General features: G+C 47.3%; 1 protein-coding gene across 2 annotated transcripts; it reads right to left on the reverse strand.

The window, feature by feature from the left end:
• Positions 1-464: 464 nt before the first annotated feature.
• TMEM86A (transmembrane protein 86A) lies at positions 465-5,032 on the reverse strand. 2 transcript variants are annotated; one of them, XM_064576746.1, is made up of 3 exons: positions 4,906-5,032; positions 2,581-2,800; positions 465-2,174 (listed from the first exon to the last, which is right to left on the reverse strand). In XM_064576746.1, the coding sequence occupies exons 1-3, from the start codon at positions 4,924-4,926 to the stop codon at positions 1,738-1,740; spliced, it is 678 nt and encodes a 225-aa protein (XP_064432816.1). In that variant the 5' UTR covers positions 4,927-5,032; the 3' UTR covers positions 465-1,737. The 2 variants fall into 2 exon arrangements, with proteins under 2 accessions (XP_064432816.1, XP_045749982.1); XM_045894026.3 differs by having other exon boundaries at positions 472-2,174; positions 2,536-2,800.
• Positions 5,033-24,772: the final 19,740 nt, after the last annotated feature.

Here is a 24,772-nt window from a genome sequence, read left to right on the forward strand (position 1 = left end):
CCTAGTTTGGAAATCACTAATTCACCCATCACCCACATGGGACTGAGCCTCTTCCTCTACAACTCTACAACCTCTCTACTAAGGGCATATTCACCACCACCCAAGGCTTCCTTTTCTGCTTCTGGGTCGGGGCACTGCCCATTAAGATGCAAATGCCCCTGGAGTGGAGTGACTCCACTCCATTGTTTCGCCCGGGGTTCCCATCTAAAGTACAAATCAACCAATCTAATCTCCCTCCTCCCTGCTGTTTAACTGAGCCCACAGGCCAAGGAGAGAGGAGAGGCTTGATGGGAATCTGGATCATTTTGGTGCAGGCAGCAGGTCCGGGAGGAGGTGGGCAGCAGCAGAGGACACTGGGTAACTAAGATTTACCAAAGGTGGCCAGGCACCCGTGCGCAGGGGAATGTATCAAGGAGAAACTTGGATGGTGGTAAATACTACCCATCCCCCATCCTCCTGAACTACATCCTCGCCCATACACGTGACCGGGGAAGTGAGACCCACTCCAACCAGCACCATGTCACCAGAGCCAGGGAGCCAGCCTGGCGCCAAGATGCACTGGCCAGGACTGTGACCCAGGCGGTAAGGACATCCAGGGCCCCTGGCACCATGTCCCACCCCCTCCTCTCCAGGACAGCCACATGCCACACAGGCAGACAAGCAAGACAGTCAATGGTCCTTGGTTTTTATTTTTTTTTCACATGAGCAGCAAAGGATGGAGTTGTCCCATCCTTGCTCCTTTTGCATTGAATATGCCTTAGGTCTTATGACCCTAGAATGTCATTGGAGCCCCCTCCTCTGGCTCCCAGTGCAGAAGGGGCAGAGAGGAAAGCATTGATGGAGGCAGGGTGGGGTCCCAGCTCTCTAAGCCAGGCGCAGCACCCCCTCAGCAACTCCCTGAGGCCCTCTCCCTATAAGACTTAGACAGCAGGACAGAGACAGATGGCAGAGTCGGACATAGACTGGGAGACAGACCACACACACACACGGACTCACATGCACAGACACACATACAGGCTGGCCCCTTCCTTTGGCATGGTTCACCCTAGCCCTGGGGATAGGGTCTAAGGGTGATGGTGGTGGCCCTGCACTCTGGGCTAGCCTCTGAGAAAGATGGGACCAACCTGAATCCTTGGTAATGCAAGCTCCCAGGCCAATGAAGTCCCCAGTCTCACCTACCCGGACAGACACCCCTTCACCTTCCCACCAACACTTAGAAATTGAGATTGTTCAAGTAACAAGGATAGATGAAGGAAAGGGAGACTCCATTCTCGTCCAATCTTCCCAACTAGGGGCCTGCAAAAGGGGCTTCAGGCCCTGGGCTTGGGTCATCTCAGCTCAGACTTCTCCTCTCTTCCCTCAACTCTGTGCAGATCAGAAAGAGTGGGAGTGGGTGAGTCAGACTTTTCTATCTAGAAGAAGTGGGCGGGGGTGACAAGACTCTGAGCACCATCACCCTCCAGAGGGGTTTTGACAGTCCCGATGGGGTAAGAGGTGGGGAGATGTCTAATTTCAGCTCCAGCAAGGAGAATCAGGCTGGCTCTTTTTAGCTCTCAGAATTGTCCCGGACCACTAGCTTTGCTAGAGAGATCCCTTTCCTGCTCACCCCCTCAAACTTGTACATTTCCTGGGTGGTATCTGCTGCCCCAGGTTAGGCCTACAGCCATCCTGACCCAGTCCTTGCAGGTTCTGGACCCCTGCCCCGGGAGGAGAGAGGGGTAACTAGCCTCTGGCCTCTCAGTTAGCCTTGCTCAGTCTGTAGTCTTCCAGTGGCTCCCGGCTCTCAACAGCTGATAGGGCGACAAGCATCTGGGCAGCATAGTAGGTGGACATGATGAGTGCCCGTGAGTAGGGCACAGGGAAGCAGAACTTGTTGAGGGCGATGGTCAGGTCTGAGATGATAAAGAGCAGCGCGCCACTGCCTGCCGCCAGCTCAGTCCAGCGCCAGGCTGCCTTGACCAGCCGTAGTCCTGCCATAGCCCGCCAGCCCATGAAGCCGATGAGGGCCACGTAGACCCCCACCAGACAAGTGAAGACACCTGAGAGGCACGGGTAGAGAAGAGCGTAACACAGGCCCGAAAGCACGGCCATCACCAGACCTGTCCGCAGAGCCAGTGGCCGCATGCCAAAGGCCGAGGCGTAGAGCATGTGGGTCACAGCAAACATCAGCAGACCTAGGAGTGAGAGGGGATGAGGGGATGCTGAGGGCAGGTTCGGGGACTAATGAGTAACAGGGTTGGGGTAGGAGGGGAGTGCTTCGGAAAACCCAGGAGCTTTGTCTGGGGAGTATCAGGAGTGGGAAGAAATCCACAGAGGTAAAGATACACCCTCCCTTCCCCTGAGAAACTCTAGAACTGATCACCAGGTCATCTGCAAGGTAATCCTCCAACAAGGGCCCCACAGTCTTTGGCCTCAGAAACCCTCAGATTCCCCATATTCATGTTCAAAAGCTCCCTCTCCCAAATCCTTGGCCACCTAAGACCCTCTGGCACCCAGCCCCAGGATTCCTCCCAGATAGCTACTGGGGCAACTGACCGTGCACAAAGTAACCCTGGTCCTGCCAGATGAGGAAGGCATCACCTAGAGCGGAGAAGACGAGCCCCGCCAAGATGCGGGTGGCACTGGGATGGGCCAGCAGGAATCCTAGGCCATGGGCCAGAAGGAAGAGCCAGAGGCAGAAGATGGGCAGGCACTTGATGAGGGCGCTGACCCACGATGGGCTGGACAAGGGCAGCCAGAGCACAAAATACACGCAGGTGGCCTTGAAGAAGGGCACCAGCTTGGGTCCCTCACTCTTCACCTGGAGGACACAGGACAAGGGAAGCACTCAGCACTTGGAGCTCAGAAGCACACAGAGGTGTTCCGAGCCAGCACCCTCAACCCAGACACATACCACCCCAGAGCCAGACCCACCTCCCAAGAAGGGAGAACTGACACACAGAAAGCCAGTCTGGCCTGCCGCAACCAGCCAGCAGAGTATGAACATTCCCATCATCACCCTGAGGCTTAACTGATTAGGCAGGGGAAGGGCTCCACTGTTCCTGCTGCCCGTGGGCATTCTTGGCCCAAAGCAGGACCGGAATAGTCACTCGCTGGGCAGAAAACAGATCTTGGGATAAAGTCCCCTCCTGCAGGCAATATTTCTCCCTTTCTGGCTCCTCCCTGTCCCTCCCCAAAACCCCTTTAACCCCTCTCTGCCAGCATCAACCACCAGCTGTCTGGAATGAAGCGGAGTCAGCAGGAAACCACAGACGCCACAACTGGCCAACTCGTGATCCTCCACAGTGGGGCCAGGGCACAGGCTTAGGGCCCTGGCAACACCCGGTGAGTGCCAGGAATGTGTGAGGGTGGGCCCTCAGCCCCCACAGGCTCTCTCCTTGGCCAGTCTGCTCTTCAGCCTTTGTTCCAGCTGCCCTGAAAGGTACCAGCCTCAAGGTACCCTCAAGAGCAAGGAGAGGAGATAGGGATGCTGGCTAGAGAACCATTTCAGGGATTGGGGAGTTGAAGGGGCAGGGTGTCTCTTGGTCAGTCTCATTTCCCAGAGAACAAGAGCAATTCAAAAGCTCATCAAAAAGAGAGGAAGGAAGCAGGGGAGGGGTTCTCTTTCCAGCTTTTGATCTGAAGCCAGCAGACTGGCTGGGAGGAGATGTGGAACTGAGAGGGGGAAGTTAGAGCAGCTGACTCAGCCTCAGCCAGATTAGGAGGGAGGGCAGCTAAAGCAAGGTGTGTCCAAGGCCACTTCAGGTACTCTCCAAGCTGAGGGAGGGGGCTACTGCAGATATTCTGAATCTGTGATCCCCTGAAGCTCCTTTTTTTGGGCTTCAAGGTACAGGGTCTCTGTGGGTGATCCAGAACTGCTGAGGTTCCCTGTATACACACACTCTGCCCAAAATGATTGTGACTCTGGCTGGGTGAGCTGTCCAGCACAAGGCTCTGGGAACACACGGATTCCCAGACTGCCGGTTACCTGAGGACTGATCAGACTGTGATGAAGGAGGTTGGGAAGAGGCAGATGGGTAGGTCCAGGGTCCAAGCCTGCCCTTGCTCTGCCAGGGGTGAGAGCAGGGAGAAAAGATGACTAAGTCCCTTCTTATGCAGATCAGCCCCATCCAGGTTCGTCAGGGTAGAGGCATGGGTAGAGGAGGAGACTGGAGGAGATGAACAACCCCACAGTCCCCAGTTCTCCCCAGCAACCACCTGCCAGTCCTTGGAAGCATCAACGTCTGCTCCATACCCCTCCCCCAGCCCCATATTTCCTATAAGGAGAAACAGGCCGTGAGACTTTGACAGTCATAGAGAATCCAACACTAGAAGAGGAAGGGTGGGGAAGAGACAAAGGTTCGAGCTGAGAAAGTCTGAATAGGGAGAGATGTCAAGAGAGAATGACCCCTCTTCTTCCAGCGCATTACCAACGCTGCCTGGACTTAGGGGCGTCCCCTCCCGCGCCCCAGGCTTGTTTATAGGATGAGGGACGCCAGGAAACAAGTTTGGGCCAGGATTCCCAGGAGGTCCCAGTCACCTTGCTGCCCTTCTCCGCCCTCTCCCACGCCTCCCTGTGGTCTGCCTACGCAGAACCTGGCGGCCAGCTGCTGTCCCCTCTCTCTCCCCGGCAGCCACCCCGCCGACCCCCGTCAGACACCCAGACATCAACAAAGTCACGCTTCCGAGTCACGTGCCCGCTGTCTTCCTCCCTCCCGCGGGCGGGCAGGGGCCGCGTGGAGGAGGGGCGCCACGGGTCCGTCCTGCGGGGGCACTTGACAGCGCCCGCCTCCCGCCCGGGGACGCCGACCGCCGCGGGATCCCTGCCCTTCCTCGGCCCCCGACGGCCTGGCCTGCCGCAGCCCAGTCCCCAGGCCGGTGGGCTCCGGCCGCGCCGGACACTGGCTCGCTCGCTCGCTCACTCACCACAGTGACCGGGGACACCATGGCGGCAGCGGCGGCGGCGGCAGCGGCTGACACTCCGCTCTGGGCTGCAGCGGCCAGGACGTGCCCGCGGCCAGGTGAGCAGGCGAAGACAAAGCCTAGGGTGGCGGACAATACCTCCCGCTCGCCGGGCGCTCCGATTCCTGTCTGCGATCCCCGCCACGTCACAGCACACAGCGCCAATGAGAGGGCTGGAGGCGGGGAGGCGGGGCGTTCGAGGCCCCGCCCCTCCGGGAACCCGGGCCAGCGCACCCCGGACGGAACGTGACTGTGACCCCGGAGTGAGGACCGAGCTTGGGCTGAGAGTCAAACACATTCCTGTCGTGGGCACACGGCTACACACATCTCATAACCCGGGGATAAAAAGCTGATTCCCTTCAGCCTTTAAACACGCAGTTCACACGGACACAGTTACGGTTAGACCCACAACCTTCATTGTGCACAAACACACATCCAAATGGACACACAATGGTCAGCGTACACACCACCTTCAACATGAAAAGAGACACATCAATAGGTCCACAGCAGCCCGTAGACTCATCGTCCCCACGTATATACAAACATGTACAGAATCACAGTTACCCTCAGGCATCACACAAGTACGGAGACCCAAAACCAGCAGCCGCAGGTCGACACACATCCTTCGACATAAAAAGAGACACGGAGACAAGCCCGCAGCAGCTTACAGACCACAAATACTTCATTGCTCTTAGGCACATGCCTCTCATAGCTCAGAGACAACTAACTGTAGCATAAGAACACATCAGGAATGACAGGCAGACCTGAGCATACTTAAGGACCCACACAAGGGGGAACTAACTTTGCCAAAATCCGGTTTAGGCAGCTTGGATGTCGAGATTACAGAGACTAAAGGGACACAGGCACATTTGGAACCGGGCCTCATCAGAATCATGGGAATTAAATGGGTGGACTGGTAAGAGGTCAAATGCATTGCGATCTCTGTCCAGTTTTGCCAGGTCCACATTGGGTGACTGGGTGAATCACCTGCCCTCTCTGGCTTTGATTTCCTCATATATAAAATAAGCACATAATCTCTAAATTTCCTCCCAAGCCCACATGTTGTGTAGGATGGGGAAGGAGCAGACTGCTGGTGTTAGGAAAGTCCAGGAGGCTTCCTGGAGACCGAGATTTCAGATACTTCTTAAAGGATGGCCTGTGGTCTTTGATCTGCAGTAGGAGGGAAGGAGCTGTGTGTCAGGCTTTGGGAACTGGGGTTGGAGGGGATAACCAGCCCTAATTAGCCCTAATTATCAACCAACAAGGAATTTTAAACATCCTGGGGTGACACTAAGGCCCTGTTGCTGCAGCCCAATCTGGTGCTGGGCCAGAAGAAGCCTACAGCTTGCCTTCTGTGAGCCCTTCCCACAATAGGCCTCTTTCTTTTTTCTTTTGGGACCCGCCCAGCTTTCCCCAAAGCCTGTGCGGACCTGACACTCACTTGGAGTGGGGAGCAGCCCTCTCTCGGTAATAGAATTGACAAGCAGAGATTCAGAGTCAGGGGCAATAGGGTGAGAATCAAGACTTGGGATTGGGGGTCACCCACAGCCTTCTCCCATCCCCTCCAAGCCCCTTCTGCACTGAGCCCCAGTGGGCAGTGAATTCTGCCTGTTCTGCTCTCTTCCTAGGCAGGGACTGTGGGCAGACCTACCTTACCAGAACGGGAGACTACAGTTGTTGCCCGGAGGGCTTGGTGCCACACATACACACACACACGCACACGCATGCACACACACACGTGCACGCACGCACGCACACACACCTACCTTCCTACAGTGTCCTGCCCAGAAAAAAGCCTGGATTGAGAGTTAGAACTACTGTACTTGGTGTTAACCTGTCCTTCTCCGGGACTTACTAGCTCTTTTAACTAGGGGCTTCACTCCATCTTTGGAGCCTGGGTTTCCTCATCAGAAAATGGAGAAATGGGGCGAGGAGACATGTGCAAACGTGTCCTTTTTCCAGCCAAATCCTTTAATGTCACCTAAGGGATAGTTCTCGGAGCATGGCCAAGTCAGGGCATTTTTCATTTCTCTGGACGTTAGGCTAGAGATAAAATTGAGAGGATGGGACTATAAAAGTGGTTCTCAACAAGCGAGGCCTATCAAAATTTCTTGGGAAGCTTTTTAAAAACGTAGATACCCTTGCCCCATCCCAGACCTATGAAATAAGCGGCACAGATTTTAATAAGCTGGGCTACACAAATATCCAAATAGAGAAAGCATGAGACGTAGAATTTTCATCTACAGGGCCCGAATCAATGTTTGATTCCTCAACAGGCAATAATCATAGACATAGGTCACCTGCAAAGCAGAGGCATCTCCCCCCAGTGCTGGTTGTTCTCTGCCCTCTCACTACCCAGTTCCATTCCCAGGCCTTCTTTCCCCTGCCCCTGGAGGCTGACCTCTATGGCTATAACCTGGGCTCACTTGCCCTCTGGCTCCTGATTGCATTTGGCTAACAAGAGTCAGAGGCAGATCTGAAGGTGGAAGGAGGGCATGATTGGGGATTCTCCCACCCCCACCTGCACCACCAGCTTGCTGGGCTGAGCTCAAGTTCTGGCAGTGGCTGTGCTCCTCCATGGCCACAGCTCTAGGCTCCCACCCTGGACCTCAGGCCCAGAGAGGACGACTTCTTCTTCCTGTCGTTAGTCTTCAGGTAGGTGCCTCTTCAGTCCCGACTGGTTTCTTTTTTTTTTTTTTTAAAGATTTTATTTTTTTTATTTATTCATGAGAGACAGAGAGAGACAGAGGCAGAGGGAGAAGCAGGCTCCCAAGGAGCAGGGAGCCCGATGTGGGACTTGATCCCAGGACCCTGGGATCATGACCTGAGCCGAAGGCAGACGCTTAACCGACTGAGCCACCCAGGCGTCCCGCGGCTGGTTTCTTTAACCCACCCACATCTCTGCCAAGAGTCATGATATTCTCTTCTGTTAAATTCTTGAGGATGCCAGAGCCCTGACTGCTACAGTCACCAACAAAGCAGAGGTACTGCCCCCTTCCCAAAAAGAAAGAGCTTATGTCATTTCCTGTCTATGGATAAGATTTCTTGTTTGTTTCAAAAATTTTATTTTACTGTTTAGTGCTTCTATGTTGAATTACGTATTGCAGGGAGCAGAAAGGGGGATAGGGCTGCCTGAAATCAGGCATTCCTTCCTCTCTGTACCCAAAATGACCTGTTAGCATGGCCTTTTCCTCATAGCTTTGTAATTCTTTTCTTTACTTGTCTGTTTCTTTACTTGTTTACCAACTATGGGCTATCTACCATGTTAGATGTGGGGATTTAAACATGGCAGTAAGAGATAGGCTCTGTCTTCATGGGGCACACAGTTCAGTTCAGGCAGGCAAGGAAACAGTTATCATGAGTGCAGCAATTGAAATAATTGAGATATAAACTTATGTTTCTGTTGACATCAGAAGGACGTCAGAATCGTTCGTTATGCCTGGAGGAGTTGAGGAAGCTGGGGCTAACTCCAAAAGGATGAGTTGGTCTTTACTGAGTAAACACCAGTGGAAATAATGTTCTGGGCAGAGGGAATTGTGTGTGCCCATAGGAGCACAAGAGACACGCTGAATTCAGGGAAATGCCTGCAGTATTGGCATGAGCTGGAAAGTGAAAAGAGTGAACCTGTAGAAGTAAGCATGATCCAGGTCAGAGGGGATCTGAATGTTCTGGCTAAGGAGTTTGGACTTGATCTATCGATGACAGTAAGCTATTATTCCCTAGCTTCTCTGATTGTTCCCAGATCTCACGCGCCAGATACACGTATAATGTGTAAAATGATGATCAACCATCATTCTGGGCTAGCCTCACTTTCTCCAATGGCGCTTCATCTAACCCAGTAGCTCCTCCATCTCTGACCCCCGTGGTTTTGCCACAGGATGCCTTGTTCTCATCTGGTTTGCTCCATTTGGCATTGTAATCCAGCTCTAAATTGTTTACCTTATTCTTGTGAGATCAGAAAAGATCCGGCGCGTTCAGGGTGGTATGGCCGTAGACAATTGTTTACCTTGTTCCTGACCCATTGCTGGATCCCAGCTAATTTCTCCATGTTTGTTCCAGGCCTCCAGAACACTTTTAAACAACTCTCAGAGCCACCCCACCATATCCCATCCCACCCCTGCCCCACCTGTAAATCTGGGGAGGAAAATCAGACATTAGTGAAGAGGTATTCAAGAGGGTGTGGCAAGTTCAGATATTCTGATAATAATGTGGGGAAGTTGGTGAGTTCTTAGGAGCAAGCTGAATGTGTGTCAGCCAAACTGAGGTGTTTGGGAGGACCTGGACACAAATCTGGGGCTCAGGACCAAGGTGAAGACAGGGATATAGATTTGGAATTCATAGCCATACTGAGGCTATGTGATGAAATTAACCAGGGAAAGGTCTTGAGGGAATAGAGAAGAGGGGCCAGACCCCTGGGGGATATGATATTTAAGAGGGAGAAAAAAAAGGAGAACCGGGAAGGAAACACAAGATAAATAGATATATCTGGCTGTATCCAAATATACCCAGGGTGAAGTACACTCACAAGGAAAGAGACAGACACACCCAGAGAAGTATATGCTTACACAGATGATCTGCAGTCTCTGTGCTTGGTTGCCTCCTTCTAGAACAGATGACAGATGGTGGTTCTGCTTCCCCATTATAGTAGGTCAGAAGCTTTGAAGACAGAGGACAATGACCCATCTCCATTCCTGACTGTGTGCTCCATCAGCTCATGGTCTGGGTGAGGTTCAGCTCCCCCAACCCCAGCCCAGGACATTCCTACAGGTCCCTCTCTGCTTACAGGAGTCAGCCTAGGAATACGAATTCTGAGTATCACCCATCCTCTGAAGACATCCATTCCAGAATGCCTCTGTCATGCTGGAGCCCACATGGGCCTGGCAGGTGAGCCCTGGAGTGCCTGACGTAGCCTGTGATACAAGGTCTGCTCCTGGAGCCTTTAGGAAAGAGACAAAGATTTTAGCAGAACTCTTTCCAGACACCCAGGGCTAAATTTTAATGCTCTCTTGAGATAGTATGTGGGTCAGTGTCCCTAAGGACATTCTAGGCTCTTTGGTTGACTTCTGGGCTTGTAGCCAGACACACCTGGGTTTTTACTCCTCTTTCCTTTCCATTGTCTACTGACAGGGGCATCAGGGGGCCTTGAGACCCAAGTGGATTTCTCTGACTAGAAAACTACTAAACCAAGGGTCTCCTAATGGGGTTCAATACCAGAGATGCCCCAGGCGGGATCCCTGATTTCAATGCGCTGTGTGGGAGTAGATAACCTCTAATGCCCAAGCTTTTAGAGTCCCTGGCTCTGTGAAGTCCAAGTGTTTGAGTCAGTCATCATGTGGGGGTCACTCAGGTTCAGCTGTCTCACCAACCTCAGGCCCACTCCATCTTCCCTTTTCATCCAAACCCAAACTCTTTGGGTTATGCTTTTGAGTTGTGCCTTCCTCAGTGCTTGGATGTTAATATGAGGAAGTAGAAACAAGAAAGGAAAACTATCTGGGGTTTGGGCAAAAGGATGGTTTTGGAGGGGAAAAAAACAAACAAACAAACCCTAGATGATCCCACTCATCAAGGACCCTGCATGACTAATTATCTCCTTAACAACACCAGTGCCTGAAGACCAGTCTTGGGGTAACAGGCCAGAGCCCACACCCTCCTGTCTCTTCCTCTGAAAGACCCCATTTTTTTTTAATTTATTTATTTGAGAGAGAGAGAGAGCACAAGAGGGGGGAGCAGGAGAGGGAGAAGCAGACTCCCTGCTGAGCAGGTAGCCCGATGCGGGACTCGATCCAGGGACTCCAGGATCATGACCTGAGCCAAAGGCAGTCGCTTAACCAACTGAGCCACCCAGGCGCCCACCCCATCTTTGGCCCCTGCCAAGGCCCTTCTTCTAGTTGTCTCACTCAGATACGACCATTCGTGTAGCGGGTACTTATTAACCACTTGTAATGGGCCAGGCTGTATCTGGGACACAGATATGAAGCAAACACACCTTCCCTGTCCTCATGGAGCCCACAGTCTAGTGGGAATGGCCAACGCAACGACCATGGCCTCAGCTTCCCACCTCCATCCTGTCTCCTCTCCTCAGATCTTCCAAGACCAGAAAATTAGGCAGGGACCATGAGAACTGGCTGGACCTTCTCCAGGACATTCCTCCCTGACGGGACAGTGAGGCTGAGGCGCCTTTGCAGGGGCCAGGAGAATTATACGTGTCACTTCAGTCCTGTCCAAACCCTTCCCTATTCCAGCTTGGCTTCCTGCCTCCCATCCGGAGAAGAGAGGGCTTTGGGAGCATGATGTGCTCAAATATTACAATAGGGTTTAAACTGCAAAAGAGAAAGAGCTAGAATTGTGACCATACCCCTCGCCCGGCCCCCAGCTGTAATGGCTGCCCGCTTAGCCAGGCTCAGAAGGGGAGGGATGCTGAGCAGTTCTCCCATCCCTGAAAAAATGGCCCCTTCTTCTTCGTTACCACCACACACACACACTCCGCAATAATATCCAAAACTCCACTGTGCCGAGAAGTGTTATGAGTGATCTCTACTTGCTGCAGGATGAGTCAAGGAAACAGGCTCACGCTATAGAAAGAAGATTGCATTAAAATCAGCGGTACCGCATTTTAGGATTTCCAGAACAAGTCTAATTTAAGAAAAAAGGACAGTGAACAGGGGTTGCCAATTTTTTTTTAAGGATTTTATTTGAGAGAGAGAGAGAGAACACGAGCAGGGGGAAGGGCAGAGGGAGAGGGAGAAGCAGACTCCCCGCTGAGCAGCGCCCCTCCCTTCCCCACCCTCCCCCACCCCCGTGGGATCATGACCTGAGCCAAAGGCAGTCGATTAACCGACTGAGCCACCCAGGCACCCCGCCAATTTTTTATTTTGCCACATAAAGACTAAAAAAGGGAAAGCAATCAACTACCATCACCATCACTTTGTAAAGGTAAAAAAACATTTTTAACCCTAAAAACGAAAAACGGTCTCAGAATTGAGGCCAATCCTGTAAATAGACTGGAACCTAGCACAGAGTTGTATGACCTTGATTTTTCCCATTTCTTCTAGGCCAGCAGCAGGCATGGGGCCCTGTGAAGAACGAGACACGCAGAGAGCGCGCTGGCTCTCACAGGCCCGCGGCTCCAGGTTAGAGTCCCAGCACCACCACTTTCTCTTGGGTGCAGGATTGAATCTTTCCGAGTCTCAGTTTCCTTTGTGGAGTAGTTCCCTCAGAGAGTTTTTGGTGGGAGTTTCATGAGAAAAGTACGGAAGGCGCCTACACATAAATGCACCGATTATGAACTAAGCGCTCCGTAGAGAATGCTCACCTTCCTCTCGGAGTGGGCGTTTGTCTGCCTGGAATGAGTTAGGCACGGTCTCTTCTGCAGACGAGTGGGACTTAACCTTCACAAACTTCCAAGTGCATCAGAGTCCCTTGGGAAGCTTGTTGAACCTCCAGCTGACCGAACTTCACCCAGGAGTTCTGCCTCAGTCGCTTTAGGGTGGGGCTCTGGCATCTGTGTTTTAACAAGCTCCCCCCCAAAGGATTCGTATGCATGCTGAAGTTTGAGAACCTTTGTACTGGATACAAGCATACAAATCAGTAACTAGCCACAGGGACTTGTGATGAAAAGGGCACCAAAGAAAGGGTAGCCGAAGGGTAACCAGATGTCTGGAGAGGCTTCTCAGGACTGGGGGCATCAGACAGCTTGAAGAGCAGGCCAGGTTTACCAGGCAGAGCAGTGTGGACGTGTGGAAAGACATCAAAGTGGGACAGAGTGTGAGTAGGTATGTCTGGAGCATAGGGTGCCAGGGCAAGTGGTGGGACATGAAGCGGGAGGTGGTTTGCTTTGGACACTGGATTGCGGTGGGCCCGCATGGCTAAGGAGTCAGACTGATGACCAAATGAAACAAGACGAAACCAGAGAGGCAGACAAACCATAAGAGACTCCTAATCATAGGAAACAAACTGAGGGTTGCTGGAGGGGAGGGGGGTGGAAGGATGGGGTAACTGGGTGATGGACATTAAGGAGGGCATGTATTGTAATGAGCACTGGATATTATATGTAAGACTGATGAATCACAGACCTGTACCCCTGAAAGAAATAATACATTATATGTTAATTAATTGAATTTAAATTATATATATTCAATTAATATAGTCAATTATAATATTCAATTAATATATAGTATTAATATATTAATTGAATAATTCAATTATGTGTGTGTATATAAATATAGATATATAAATATATATATAAATATATAATCATTCAGTTGGAAGAGATCTAAAAAAAAAAACTGATGACTAAGCCCATGGGGAGCCAGGAAGATTTGCAGATGGGGCGAACAAACAGATTTTCACTGTCGAAAGCTCACTTTTGACGGCAACTGATTTGGAGAGTGGGATGGCACAGTCAGTACTGGGGGCAAGGAGAACAATTAGGAAGCTGTTGCAGGGCGCCTGGGTGGCTCAGTTGGTTAAGCGACTGCCTTCGGCTCAGGCCATGATCCTGGAGTCCCGGGATCGAGTCCCGCATCGGGACGCATCGGGCTCCCTGCTCGGCAGGGAGTCTGCTTCTCCCTCTGACCCTCCCCCCTCTCATGCTCTCTCTCTCTATTTCATTCTCTCAAATAAATAAATAAAATCTTTAAAAAAAAAAAAAAAGGAAGCTGTTGCAGTCATCCAGGAGGAGGCTGGGAAAGATTCGATCTGGAGGAATGGCAGCAGAGGGTGGAGAGATGATTTTTCTGTAGTTCTTTCCTACTTTGGGATTCTGCCATCCCAGTGTGGTGTTTTAAAAAGCTTAGGGAAAAAAAATTTGTCTATGAGGCTATTAAAAAGAACATTTTTCCTTGTGAAAGTAACACATATTCATTATGAAAAATTTGGAAAATATGCACATGTGTAAATAATAGAATAGGAATCACCTAGCATGCTACAGTCCGGAGAGAATTATAGTTGAATGTTTTGGTATATTTCCTTCCAATTGCTTTACATGCATGTTTCAAGTTTTAAAATCTAAATTCACCACAATTTAATTTTCCCACATTGTTGAATATGTACATTGTTTTGCTATTATAAATAATGCTGCAGTGAACATATTCCATATAATCTTTGTCTACATCTTTGATTATTTTCTTAGGAAACATTCTTGGAAGTAGGATGATTAGACCAAAGGGAATTATTATACTCATGATTCACAAATTGCTCTCCAGATAAATCGCCGAAAAGAGTTTCTGCTTTTGTGACAGCTATAAAGAACATTAGTTCCTCTGTTAAATAAACATGTAAATTCTTTACTGAAGCATGACATAAAGATCACATTTCTGTTTCAGTAAATTTCCTGGAAGCTCTACTTTCGGGGTTAATAACAACAGATGTTTTCTAGTGTTTGCCGTATGCCAGGCACTGTGCTAGGTGTTGTGCTTGTATTTTCTTTTTTAATTCTCACAATACCTTTGTGATATAGGCCCTATTATTGTTCCATTTTACAGATGGGGAACTTGAGGCTCAGAGAGGCTAAGGGACTTGACCTACTGCACATATAAGGAAACAGGTAATGATTAACCCCCCAAAATTCTTTCATTGGACTTGGCCAGAAGTTATATCTGAAGCCAGAAGTCACAAGCCTTAGTTCCCCAATTATTGAGGAGTCCTGCATAAGACTGTTGACACAGGTGTTTGGAGATAACGTTATCAGCGGGCCTTGTATCATGGATAATGAGTCGAGAATATTTACATACAGGTTACCATAAAATTTATGTTAAATCTGTATTTATTTATATCCTGTCATTATAAAGTTTTAAAGTTTGTGGACTAAGAGTATCAAATGACTTCCTTATAACAGGACAGGTTGGTTTTAATGGTTTCAAGGATTGCTGACTAACAACCTTGAGGCCATAAATATATTCACAGGAAACTTTTGTTTGTGTTGTGAAATTGTGTTGTTTAAGATTAGGTGTTTATCAGGGCGCCTGGGTGGCTCAATTGTTCAGCGTCTGCCTTCGGCTCAGGTCATGATCCCAGGATCCTGGGATCAAGACCTGCATCGGGCTCCCTGCTCAGAGGGAAGGCTGCTTCTCCCTCTCCCACTCCCCCTGCTTGTGTTCCCTCTCTCGCTGTCTCTCTCTCTCTCTGTCAAACAAATAAATGGAATCTTAAAAAAAAAAAAAAGATTATGTGTTTATCATAAAACATTGAAGTCACCTACCCACTTGTAAAAATTATCTCCCTATGACTTTCTGGACTTGATTATGTAACTTTACCGATAAAGGTCACCTAGCTTGTTTGTCGGAAGCACCACAACCACTGCCTTTGCTATCTGTCCTTTTGGTGGCTATATCCATTAGCTCTTTCCTAGATGTCATTTCAATTTATAATCGTGTGCGTAACTAATTGGATTTGATTATCTTCCCCCCAGTTGGATTAGAAGCCCCATAAGAGATGAGCCCATGCCGGTTTCTGGTCATTTTATCACCAGTGTTTAAAGCAGAGTCGGGCACATAGTAGCTTCTCCTGACGACTTGCTGAATAAGCGAGTGACTGTCTGAGTCTACCTGCCATTCAGCCTGCAAGGGCCCCCAGGGAGGGAGGAGAACTAGAAATGGTAAAGAGGGAGAAGCGGAAGGACTGGATATTGTGGCCAGACACTGGTAACGAGGCACTTGTCGACAAGAATGGAGAAGATTGTACAGTAAAGTAGTGGTTCTCAAACAATGTTCCTGCAGGACCTCAGTGGTTCCTTAATGTTCTGTGAGCTGGCCTGAAAGTGGCTTTGTACCACTAAAATAAAATAAACCTAGGCTTGTTCTCAATTTTAGTTTTCTCCGTCTTCGTTATTTCATGTATTTTTCTTAAATTTTAATTCCTGCTATTATCCATACAAAGGCCTCCTGTATTGTGGCACATTATGTAACATATGGTTCAGTTAAAAATTAATACATTGATACTTTAGAGAGCCCACAAATAACAAGCTGAAGGTCTGTTTGAAAATACCTGGGGAAGGGGCACCAGGGTGGCTCAGTTGGTTGAGCATCCAACTCTTGGTTTGGGCTCAGGTCGTGATCTCAGGGTTATGAGATCGAGCTTCTGCCCCAACCCCCACATCGGGCTCCATGCTCAGTACGGAGTCTCCTTGGGATTCTCTCTCTCTCTGCCCCACCCCCCCCACACACACTGTCTCTCAAAAAAAAAAAAAAAAACTTAAGAAAGAAAATAGCTGAGGAAAAGGGTTGCAGATGGAAAGATGTGTTTTGAGGTGGTTGGGGCAGGGAGACCCCAAAGGAAAGGACACCTTTGGACTGTGTTGTAGGGGCGCCCAAATATAATGTTGGCCCAGGAATGATGCATCTGACCAGAGAAGTGTCCGTTCTTTTGGTGACCACATTGTCCCAACTGCTTGGACTGAGCTTATAGTTAACTAAATCCAAAATTTTTTCCTCCATCCCCTGACTTTGCAATTTTTTAGATCAAATTCAGGGATTGGCACTTTTCCTATTACGTTTAATCTCTGTTAGATTCCTGCCCATGAAAGCTTTGTGGATTTAGATTCTGGCAATAAGTTCCATAGGTCCTGTCCATCCCCTCTGCTATGGGCTGGATTGTGCCCCTCTCCAAATTCGTATACTGAAGCCCTAACCCTCAGTGTGATGAGGCCTTTGGGAGGTAATTAGGGTTAGGTGAGGTCATGAGGGTAAGGCTCTCGTGATGGGATTAGTGCCTTCATAAGAAGAGACACCAGAGAGCTTGCTCTCTCTCTCTCTCTCTCTCTTTCTATGTTGAGGACACACCTGGAAGACAACAGTCTGCAAGCCAGGAAGAGGGTACTCACCAGAACCCAACCATACTGGCACCCTGATCTCAGACTTCCAGCCTCCAGAACTGTGAAAAAAGAAATGTCTATTGTTTAAGTGACCCAACCTATGATATTTAGTTATAGCAACTTAAGCTAAATGAAGACACCCTCTTCATCCAAGTATTTCATTACTCCATTGTCCTCAACTGTCACCTTTTTTATCATCTAGTTGCATCACCAGGTTACATGGTTATTCAACTTCCAGATGCCCTTGCTCTTGCTTCACAAGCTGCCCTAGGTCCCACCTGGCCTCTGTCTGCTGCCCGCACCCCCCCCCCCCCGCCAACAAAATTGAATGCACCCTACTCTGGGTCCCTCCGTCTCCCATAAATCAAGTTATGAAAGGCAGAGAGAGACACTATCATTTAGCAAATCAAATAAAAACATAGGCTTTGAGGTCAGAATGTTGGGGTTCATGTTCTAATTCTACCATCTGTTAACTACCTGACCTTAGGCAAGTAATACAACCCACCGGTGCCTCAGCTCATCTGTAAAACGAGGTGATTACATGAGTTAATGTCTCTATACTACTTGGAACAGTGTCTATTACATAACAAGGACTCAACGATGAATACTCTGTCTCACGTACAGTGCCGAGTGCTTCATATGTTACATCTTATGTAATCTTTAGATCAACCCTGTGAAGTAGGAATTACCATCTCCTTTTACAGATAAGTGGCACCCCTCGTCACTCTATCATTTACCCTATTTTATTGTCTTCACAACACCTACTACCATCCCCATGTAACATTATATATTAGTTTTCCTGTTTATTGTCTTTCTTTCCAACAACCCTCCACATCTGCTAGAAGGAAAGCTCTTAGAGATAAGGGACTTTGTTTTGTTCACCACATAATTCTATGCCTGGAAAGCTCTCAGTAAATATTTTTAAATAAACACGTGATTGAAAGAATGAATGAACCAATGAATGAATGAATGAAAATAAGGAGCTCAGGTACAGACAGGCAAAGTTGCTAGGCTAAGATCACACAGCAAGTAACTGGTAGAGCCCGGATTTGATATCGGGTCTAGAGGGTTCTAAAAATCCATACTGTCTCTACTGTTGCTTCCCAGAACAGCAGAAATGAGCACAGTTGGAGGAGGAAGCTGGGGGAAGGGGGTTAGATAGCATTCAGCTCCTTAAGCCAGAGCTTCCCCTCTCTCCTCCCAGTGGTAAAGTCACACAGCACACCCACATCCAAGGTGACTTCTGGACCTGCAAGCCTGCTCCACCTTGCAGGTGTGACTGGAATGTATGGGAACCGTACAGGATCTCACAAAGTAGAGAGAGAAAATGGCAAGCTATAGGAATGGCCCCCGTCTAGGTGTCCAGAGGCCGAGGCTCCAGTCCAGGCTTAGCAAGTCAACTCACCACTGTTTGTCATTTGTGCCGATGGCATGATTTTATTGACACAAATAAGTAAACAAACTCATAAAAAGGGAAACCTACTTTAGGACCAATTAATTGTCAGAAAGGCTGCCTTCATGTTAATTGTGCCTAATTTTTAAAATGCTGCGTTTGGCAGGAATTCTCCAAAATTTAAGTGGAAAACATTATGCTTAACGGTCAACTAATTCAGCTCCCCTGAGTACACTTGGGAGTGCATTTTTTGGAAGAAACATAAAATAATCTTTTCTGATAATTATACCAAAGCACGGGTCTAGTAAAAAAAAAAAAAGTATTTTATGGTTAAAGTAACTGGTTGGTAATATTTTCACTCAACATGTTGGATATTCTCTTTTAAACTTTATATGCACAATAGTGGTTTTCAGCACTTGTGTTGAACTTTAGTTTCTTCCCCTGCAAAATGGGGTTGATAATTCCTACCTCACACATAGGTTGAGAAATTTACATAGAATAACATCTGTTGAACACTTGGAAGGGAACATGATACACAGTAAGCTTTCAACAAATGGTACTTATATTAGTTATCTATTTCTGCTTAATTATCCCTAAACTTAGCAGCTTAAAAAAATAGACATTCATTATCTCACAGTTTCTAGGGATCAGAAATCCAGAAGTGGCTTTAGCAGAGGTAAGTCTGGGTCAGGGTCTCTCCTGAGGTTCTAGGCAAGATGTCAGCTGGTGGCCTGAGACAACAGTCACCACAAGACTCAAATGGAGCTGAAGAATCTGCTTCCAACCCCTCACGCAGTTGCTGACAAGCTTCAGTTCTTAGCTGGACAGAGGCTTCCTCGTCTTGCCACATGGGCCCCTCCATAGGGCTGCTCACAACATAGAAGTTTGCTTCCCCAGAGTGACAGATCCAAGAAAGAGAGGGAGAGTGGACACCCCAGAGGGAAGCCTAACTCATTTATAACCTAATCTCAGAAGCAACATAGCTTCACTTCTGTCATATGCTGCCCCCCCCCCCCAGGACAATGTGGAAGGAAACTACACAAGGGTGTGAATATCAGGAGGCAAAAGTCATGAGAGCCAAAGTGGACACTGGCTACTTACCGTATTTATTATTACTATTATTTCTTCGTCTGGCTAAAATTCAGTTTCCTGGACCCACCTCTAGAGCTTCCCATTTAGTAGCACTGAAGTAGCCTCAAAAAGCCAGATAATTTTGATACTGGTAGTCTGCATGATGAATTCTCCAGTAGAGAGACTTAAGCGCACGTTCAGAGTGTCAACAAATAAGGGAAGCAGAAATATGAGAAAAGAATTTCATGTTTGGTATTTAAATTTTTTTTTTAAGATTTTTTTTATTTATTTATTTGAGAGAGAGAATGAGACAGAGAGAGAGCATGAGAGGGGAGAGGGTCAGAGGCAGAAGCAGGCTCCCTGCCGAGCAGGGAGCCCGATGCGGGACTCGATCCAGGGACTCGATCCAGGGACTCGATCCAGGGACTCGATCCAGGAACTCCATCCAGGGACTCCATCCAGGGACTCGATCCAGGGACTCCAGGATCATGACCTGAGCCAAAGGCAGTCGCTTAACCAACTGAGCCACCCAGGCGCCCTTCATGTTTGGTATTTAAAAGATCAAAGTCATCACAGTGAGAATAGTCAGAACTTTGCTGGACTTCCATACCTTTTTATTTCTTCATCACATATGTGGTAGGAGGTGGAGTCCACGTTTTTCAATGTTTAGGGCCCTGTCTGGAGTACACTTTTTGAGAACCATTGTTCCCATTCTAAATTCTATCTCCTGGACTTAAACTTCTCTTTGTTTCCCTCCCTTAGCACTGCCCTTACTTCAGGCCCCTCTGCCTTTCTTTTCTGGCTACTGTTAATCTTCTAGCTTGAGTGGCTAAGCTGACCACAAGCTCTTTGTGAAATTTAAAAAGTGATGTGCAAGACTTGTAAATTGTAATTGAAGTAGAGTACCAAGGTGAAAAGAGGTTTCAGGCCCCACCCTGTACTGGCCTTGTTCACCTTCAGTTTGTATGAATGTTTTCTTACCCTCCAGCTGCCCAAGAAGGAGCCAGTGGGCGGGGTCCACCCACAGCAGCTCCCTGAGTTCTGAGATGGTGAGCATTTCCCCAGCTCACACCAAGGGAGGCCAGGCCAGGCATCCTGAAAACCAAAGGTTTTTTCCAGGCAGCTTGCTACTGCCTTGATGATTCACTCCAACCTCAGGGGCTGGACATATTTCTTTTCCCATCTTACTTTTTGGATACTTTTCCTTCTACTTCTTGGTCTGACTTTGATATTCTTTGTTTTTTCAAACTTTTTTATTTTAAATTTCTAAGGTAATACCTGTTTGTGGTTAAAATAATAATAATAATAATAATAATAATAATAATAATAATAATAATAATAATAATAATAAAAAGTAAAACCTGCAGAGTACACAGTAAGTTTCCTTCCCATCCTGGACCCCCTGCCTCCCTCCCCAAGGAGAACCACTGTGGATGGTTTCTTGGATATCCTCTCAAACATGTTCAATGAATTTCTAAATAGGTCTCATCCCTCCCCTCTCTATTACACACAAATTGGAAAAAATTACATATAATGGTCTGCATCTTGTTTTATTCCCCTGGCAAAATATCCTGGAACTCTTTCCTCATCCACATGTATACACCATTCACCAGCAGACCTACAGCATTCATTAAATGGCTGCCCAGCATTCTGTTACCTGGACATGTTATCGCTCGTTAGTCAGGTCCCTTTGGGTGGATATTTAGGCCGTTTGTTGGTTTTGGTTTTGGTTAGTACAAAAATGAACATCTTCACATGAGCAAATCTGGTTTGAAAAATCCCTAAGAGTTAAATCATTGGTTAAAGGCAGCATGCATTTTTAGTTTTGATTATTAATCCAAAGACGACGCACCAGTCTCCTCACACTGTCCTCACACTTTCACAACACTGAGTGTTATTAATCCTTCTACTGATATTTTTATTTTTGCCAGTGTGAGAGGTGGAAAATATTTTATATTAGGTTTATTCATTTAATTATGAACAGGGATTGAGCCTCTTTTCATGTTTATTAGTCATGTGTAAGCTGTTGTTCTTTTTCTGTGAGCTGTCTGTTACTTTTTTTTTTTTTTTTTAAGATTTTATTTGTTTGACAGAGAGAGATAGTGAGAGCAGGAACACAAGCAGGGGGAGTGGGAGAGGGAGAAGCAGGCTTCCCGCGGAGCAGGGAGCCCGATGCGGGGCTCGATGCGGGGCTCGATGCGGGGCTCGATGCGGGGCTCGATCCCAGGACCCTGGGACCATGATCCGAAGACAGGCGCCTAACGACTGAGCCACCCAGGCGCCCTTGTCTGTTCCTTTTTTTGTGGTTTGATTTGAGGTGCACAGCGTTCCCAAGGCCCTGCCCTACGCCTGCTCTCCACCCACCACCAGTCCCTCCCCATGCCCTGCCCGGTCCTCTACTGCCGCCTAATGGCAGGGGTTGGATTTACCACAGGCCCTCACAGATGCTCTAACTGCCTGTTCCTCCCTGGGGCCTAACTCCCTGTTGGAATCATGCCCTCGGCACCCGGGATTCTGGTTTAGCAAATAAAAATGCAGGACCTCTAGTTAAATATGAATTTCATATATACGACAAATAACTTTTTGGTTGCTACATACTTATACTAAAAAATTATGCATGATTCTTCTGAAATTCAAATTTAACTAGGTGTTGGGTAATTTATCAGGCAACCCTATTCCAAGGCTTCCTTCTGGGTCCGCATCGTCACCATGCCTTACCTCCTTTATTCTCAGTAAGTTCTGTTGTGCTACATTCCAACCCAGCAGTTTTCAAAATTATGGTTGCAGTGTTACATAAATCACTGTGGTTAAGACCTTGACTCTGGATTTGAATCCTGGCTCCAGCCACTAACAAGGTGTGAAATCCTGTGAAAGGAACATCCTCTCTGGTGCTCCTGTTTCCTCATCGGGAGAATAAGAATAATAAGAGTATTCTCCTCATTGGGTTGCTTTGATGATTTCTAACATTAAAGCTACCATTTATTAAGTGCTTTACATGTGTCAGTTCCTATTATTATTATTAGAGTAAAAAAAAAAAACCCACAGCAATTATAAAGATATTAAGACACATGGAAGTTGAATACTATGGAGGCGTCCAGAAGAGTTGAGGGGGGTTTTCCACCAGGAAGTATGGAAAGGGGTGGGATAAAAGACTACTTTTATTAAAAATGAGTTTTTTAGGAGTGCCTGCGTAGCTCACCCAGTTAAACATCTGCCTTCGGCTCAGGTCATGATCCCAGGGGCCTGGAATCCAGCCTCACATCACATCGGGCTCCCTTCTCAGTGGGGATCCTGCTTCTCCCTCTGCCCCTCCCCCTTCTTGTGCTCTCCCTCTCTCTCTCTCTCAAATAAATAAATAAAATCTTAAAAAAAAATAAGTTTTGGGGGCACCTGGGTGGCTCAGTCAGTTAAGCGTCTGCCTTCGGCTCAGGTCATGATCTCTGAGTCCTGGGAGTGAGCCCCTCATTGCCCCATATCAGGTTCTCTGCTCAGTGGGGAGCCTGCTTCTCCCTCTCCCTCTGCCACTCCGCCCTGTTGTGCTCTCTCTCTCTCTCTCTCACTCTATCTTAAATGGATAAATAAAATCTTTTTTAAAAACAAGTTTTTTGTTTAACATTTATTTAGAGAGAGAGAGAGAAGAGAGGAGGGGCAGAGGAGAGGATCTCAAGCTGACTCCCCGCTGAGCTGGGGTTGGGGGGACCCTGATGCGGGGTTCAGTCTCACGACCCATGAGATCATGACCCGAGCTGAAACCAAGAGTTGACGCTTAACCAACTGAGCCACCCAGGTGCCCTTCCAAATTTTTCTTAAGTTTTTTTTAGGCATGAGGGCCCAGACCTCTGACTGCATTTTCAGTGACCTTTATTCTGCTCTCTTCAGGGTTTCAGCTTCCCTTGTAATAACAAAGTCGATGCAGCCAGGCCAGGCCCTCCTATTAGCACACCTAACCATCCAGAGCAGTCTTCTTTCCCTGCCATCACTCTAAAGGCCTGCACTAAGAGAATGCCAGGGCCTGACTCCAGGGCTAATTATGACTTTCGTGGGTCCTAAACACTTCTGCCTTCATGGACCCCTTCCTCCATAAAAGTTAAAAAATATATTTTTTTAATTAGATTATACATTTGTACTAGTGGTAAAGACGAATAACCAATACTATGTATTGTATTAGTCAGTTTAGACTGCCCTAACAAAATACTGCAGACTGGGTTGCTTAAACAACAGAAATTTATTTTCTCATAGGTCTTGAGATCAAGATCAAAGTGCTGTCAATGTTAGTGTCTGGTAAGACCTCTCTTTCTGGCCTTCAGATGGCCACCTTGCTGTATCCTCACATGGCCGTTCTTCCATGTGGGTGTGGAGAGAGAGAACTTTTTGGTATCCCTTGGGATACCTATGGGATTAGGGGCTCACTCTCATGACCTTTTAACCTTAATTACCTCCCTAAAAGTCCTATCTCCAAATACAGTCACACTATATTACACTGGGGATTAGGATTTCAACACATGAAGGGGGGGGGGCAACATAATTCAGTCCATAAGATATAGTAAAGCATCTTCTTTAACCTAAAAGTTCACTTTTTTTCCTTTTGATTCTAGAAAAAATTAAGACATTTTTCTTAAGGCTTAAAAAGATTGAGGGCCCTAGGCAATTTGCCTACTCTACTTGAGGAATACACATTCCTGCTTGACTGATTTAGGTCTGGATCCACAGGGCTTTCAATTTAATCACATGGAAAATGGGGGTGAGATTATACTGATTAGATTACGGCATTCACTAGGGCTGGGAATAGGGTCTATCCCACCCAGATGGAATTTCTGCTACACAATGGCAGAAGGAAAGGGACAGATGCCAGTGAAATAATTGAAATATCCATTGCAGATGTGAATGATTTCCAGAAGAAGAAAAAGAACAACAAATTATCAATTAGCATATCAAAAGATCCTGGCTAGTGATTGAGGATAGGAAAAATAAAACGAGTTATTTTTCACTCATCAAACTGGCAAAAATTTAAGTTTGATAGTGTCCAGAGCTGATATATAGAGAAAAGTTTGCTCCAATATATTGCTGGTGAAAATCTAAGCGAGTTATGCACATTTTGGAGGACAATTAGGTAGTAGCCACCAAAATGTTAATTATGCATACATACTCTTCATCCCAGCAACCCAATTTCTAGTTATCTAAATATCTAACATAGAAGAACATGAGGAGTATATGCACATAAAAGCACGTACAAGGATATTCATTGCAGCATTGTTCATGTTGGTAAAAATTTATAAGAAGCCTAAAATTCATTAACAGGAATGTGGTTAAATAAGCTATGCTAAATATGTACTATGGAATATGATGTAGCAGCTATAAAAAATAAAGTACATCAATGTGTACTGATCTGAAGATAGCTCTAAGACATATTTTAAACTGAAAAAATTACATGTACATATGTATATATATATATACACACATACATAGAATGATCTCATTTCCATAAACCAAATTGTGCTTCCAAATATACATATTGTAGATTTGTATTGCTATGTACCCTAAGTATGTATATTACATAT

The sequence above is a fragment of the Mirounga angustirostris genome, unplaced genomic scaffold (assembly GCF_029215605.1).
Source record: "Mirounga angustirostris isolate CCGP_5_RB_7025 unplaced genomic scaffold, mMirAng1.0.hap1 SCAF_13, whole genome shotgun sequence".
Classification (NCBI taxonomy): Eukaryota; Metazoa; Chordata; class Mammalia; order Carnivora; family Phocidae; genus Mirounga; species Mirounga angustirostris.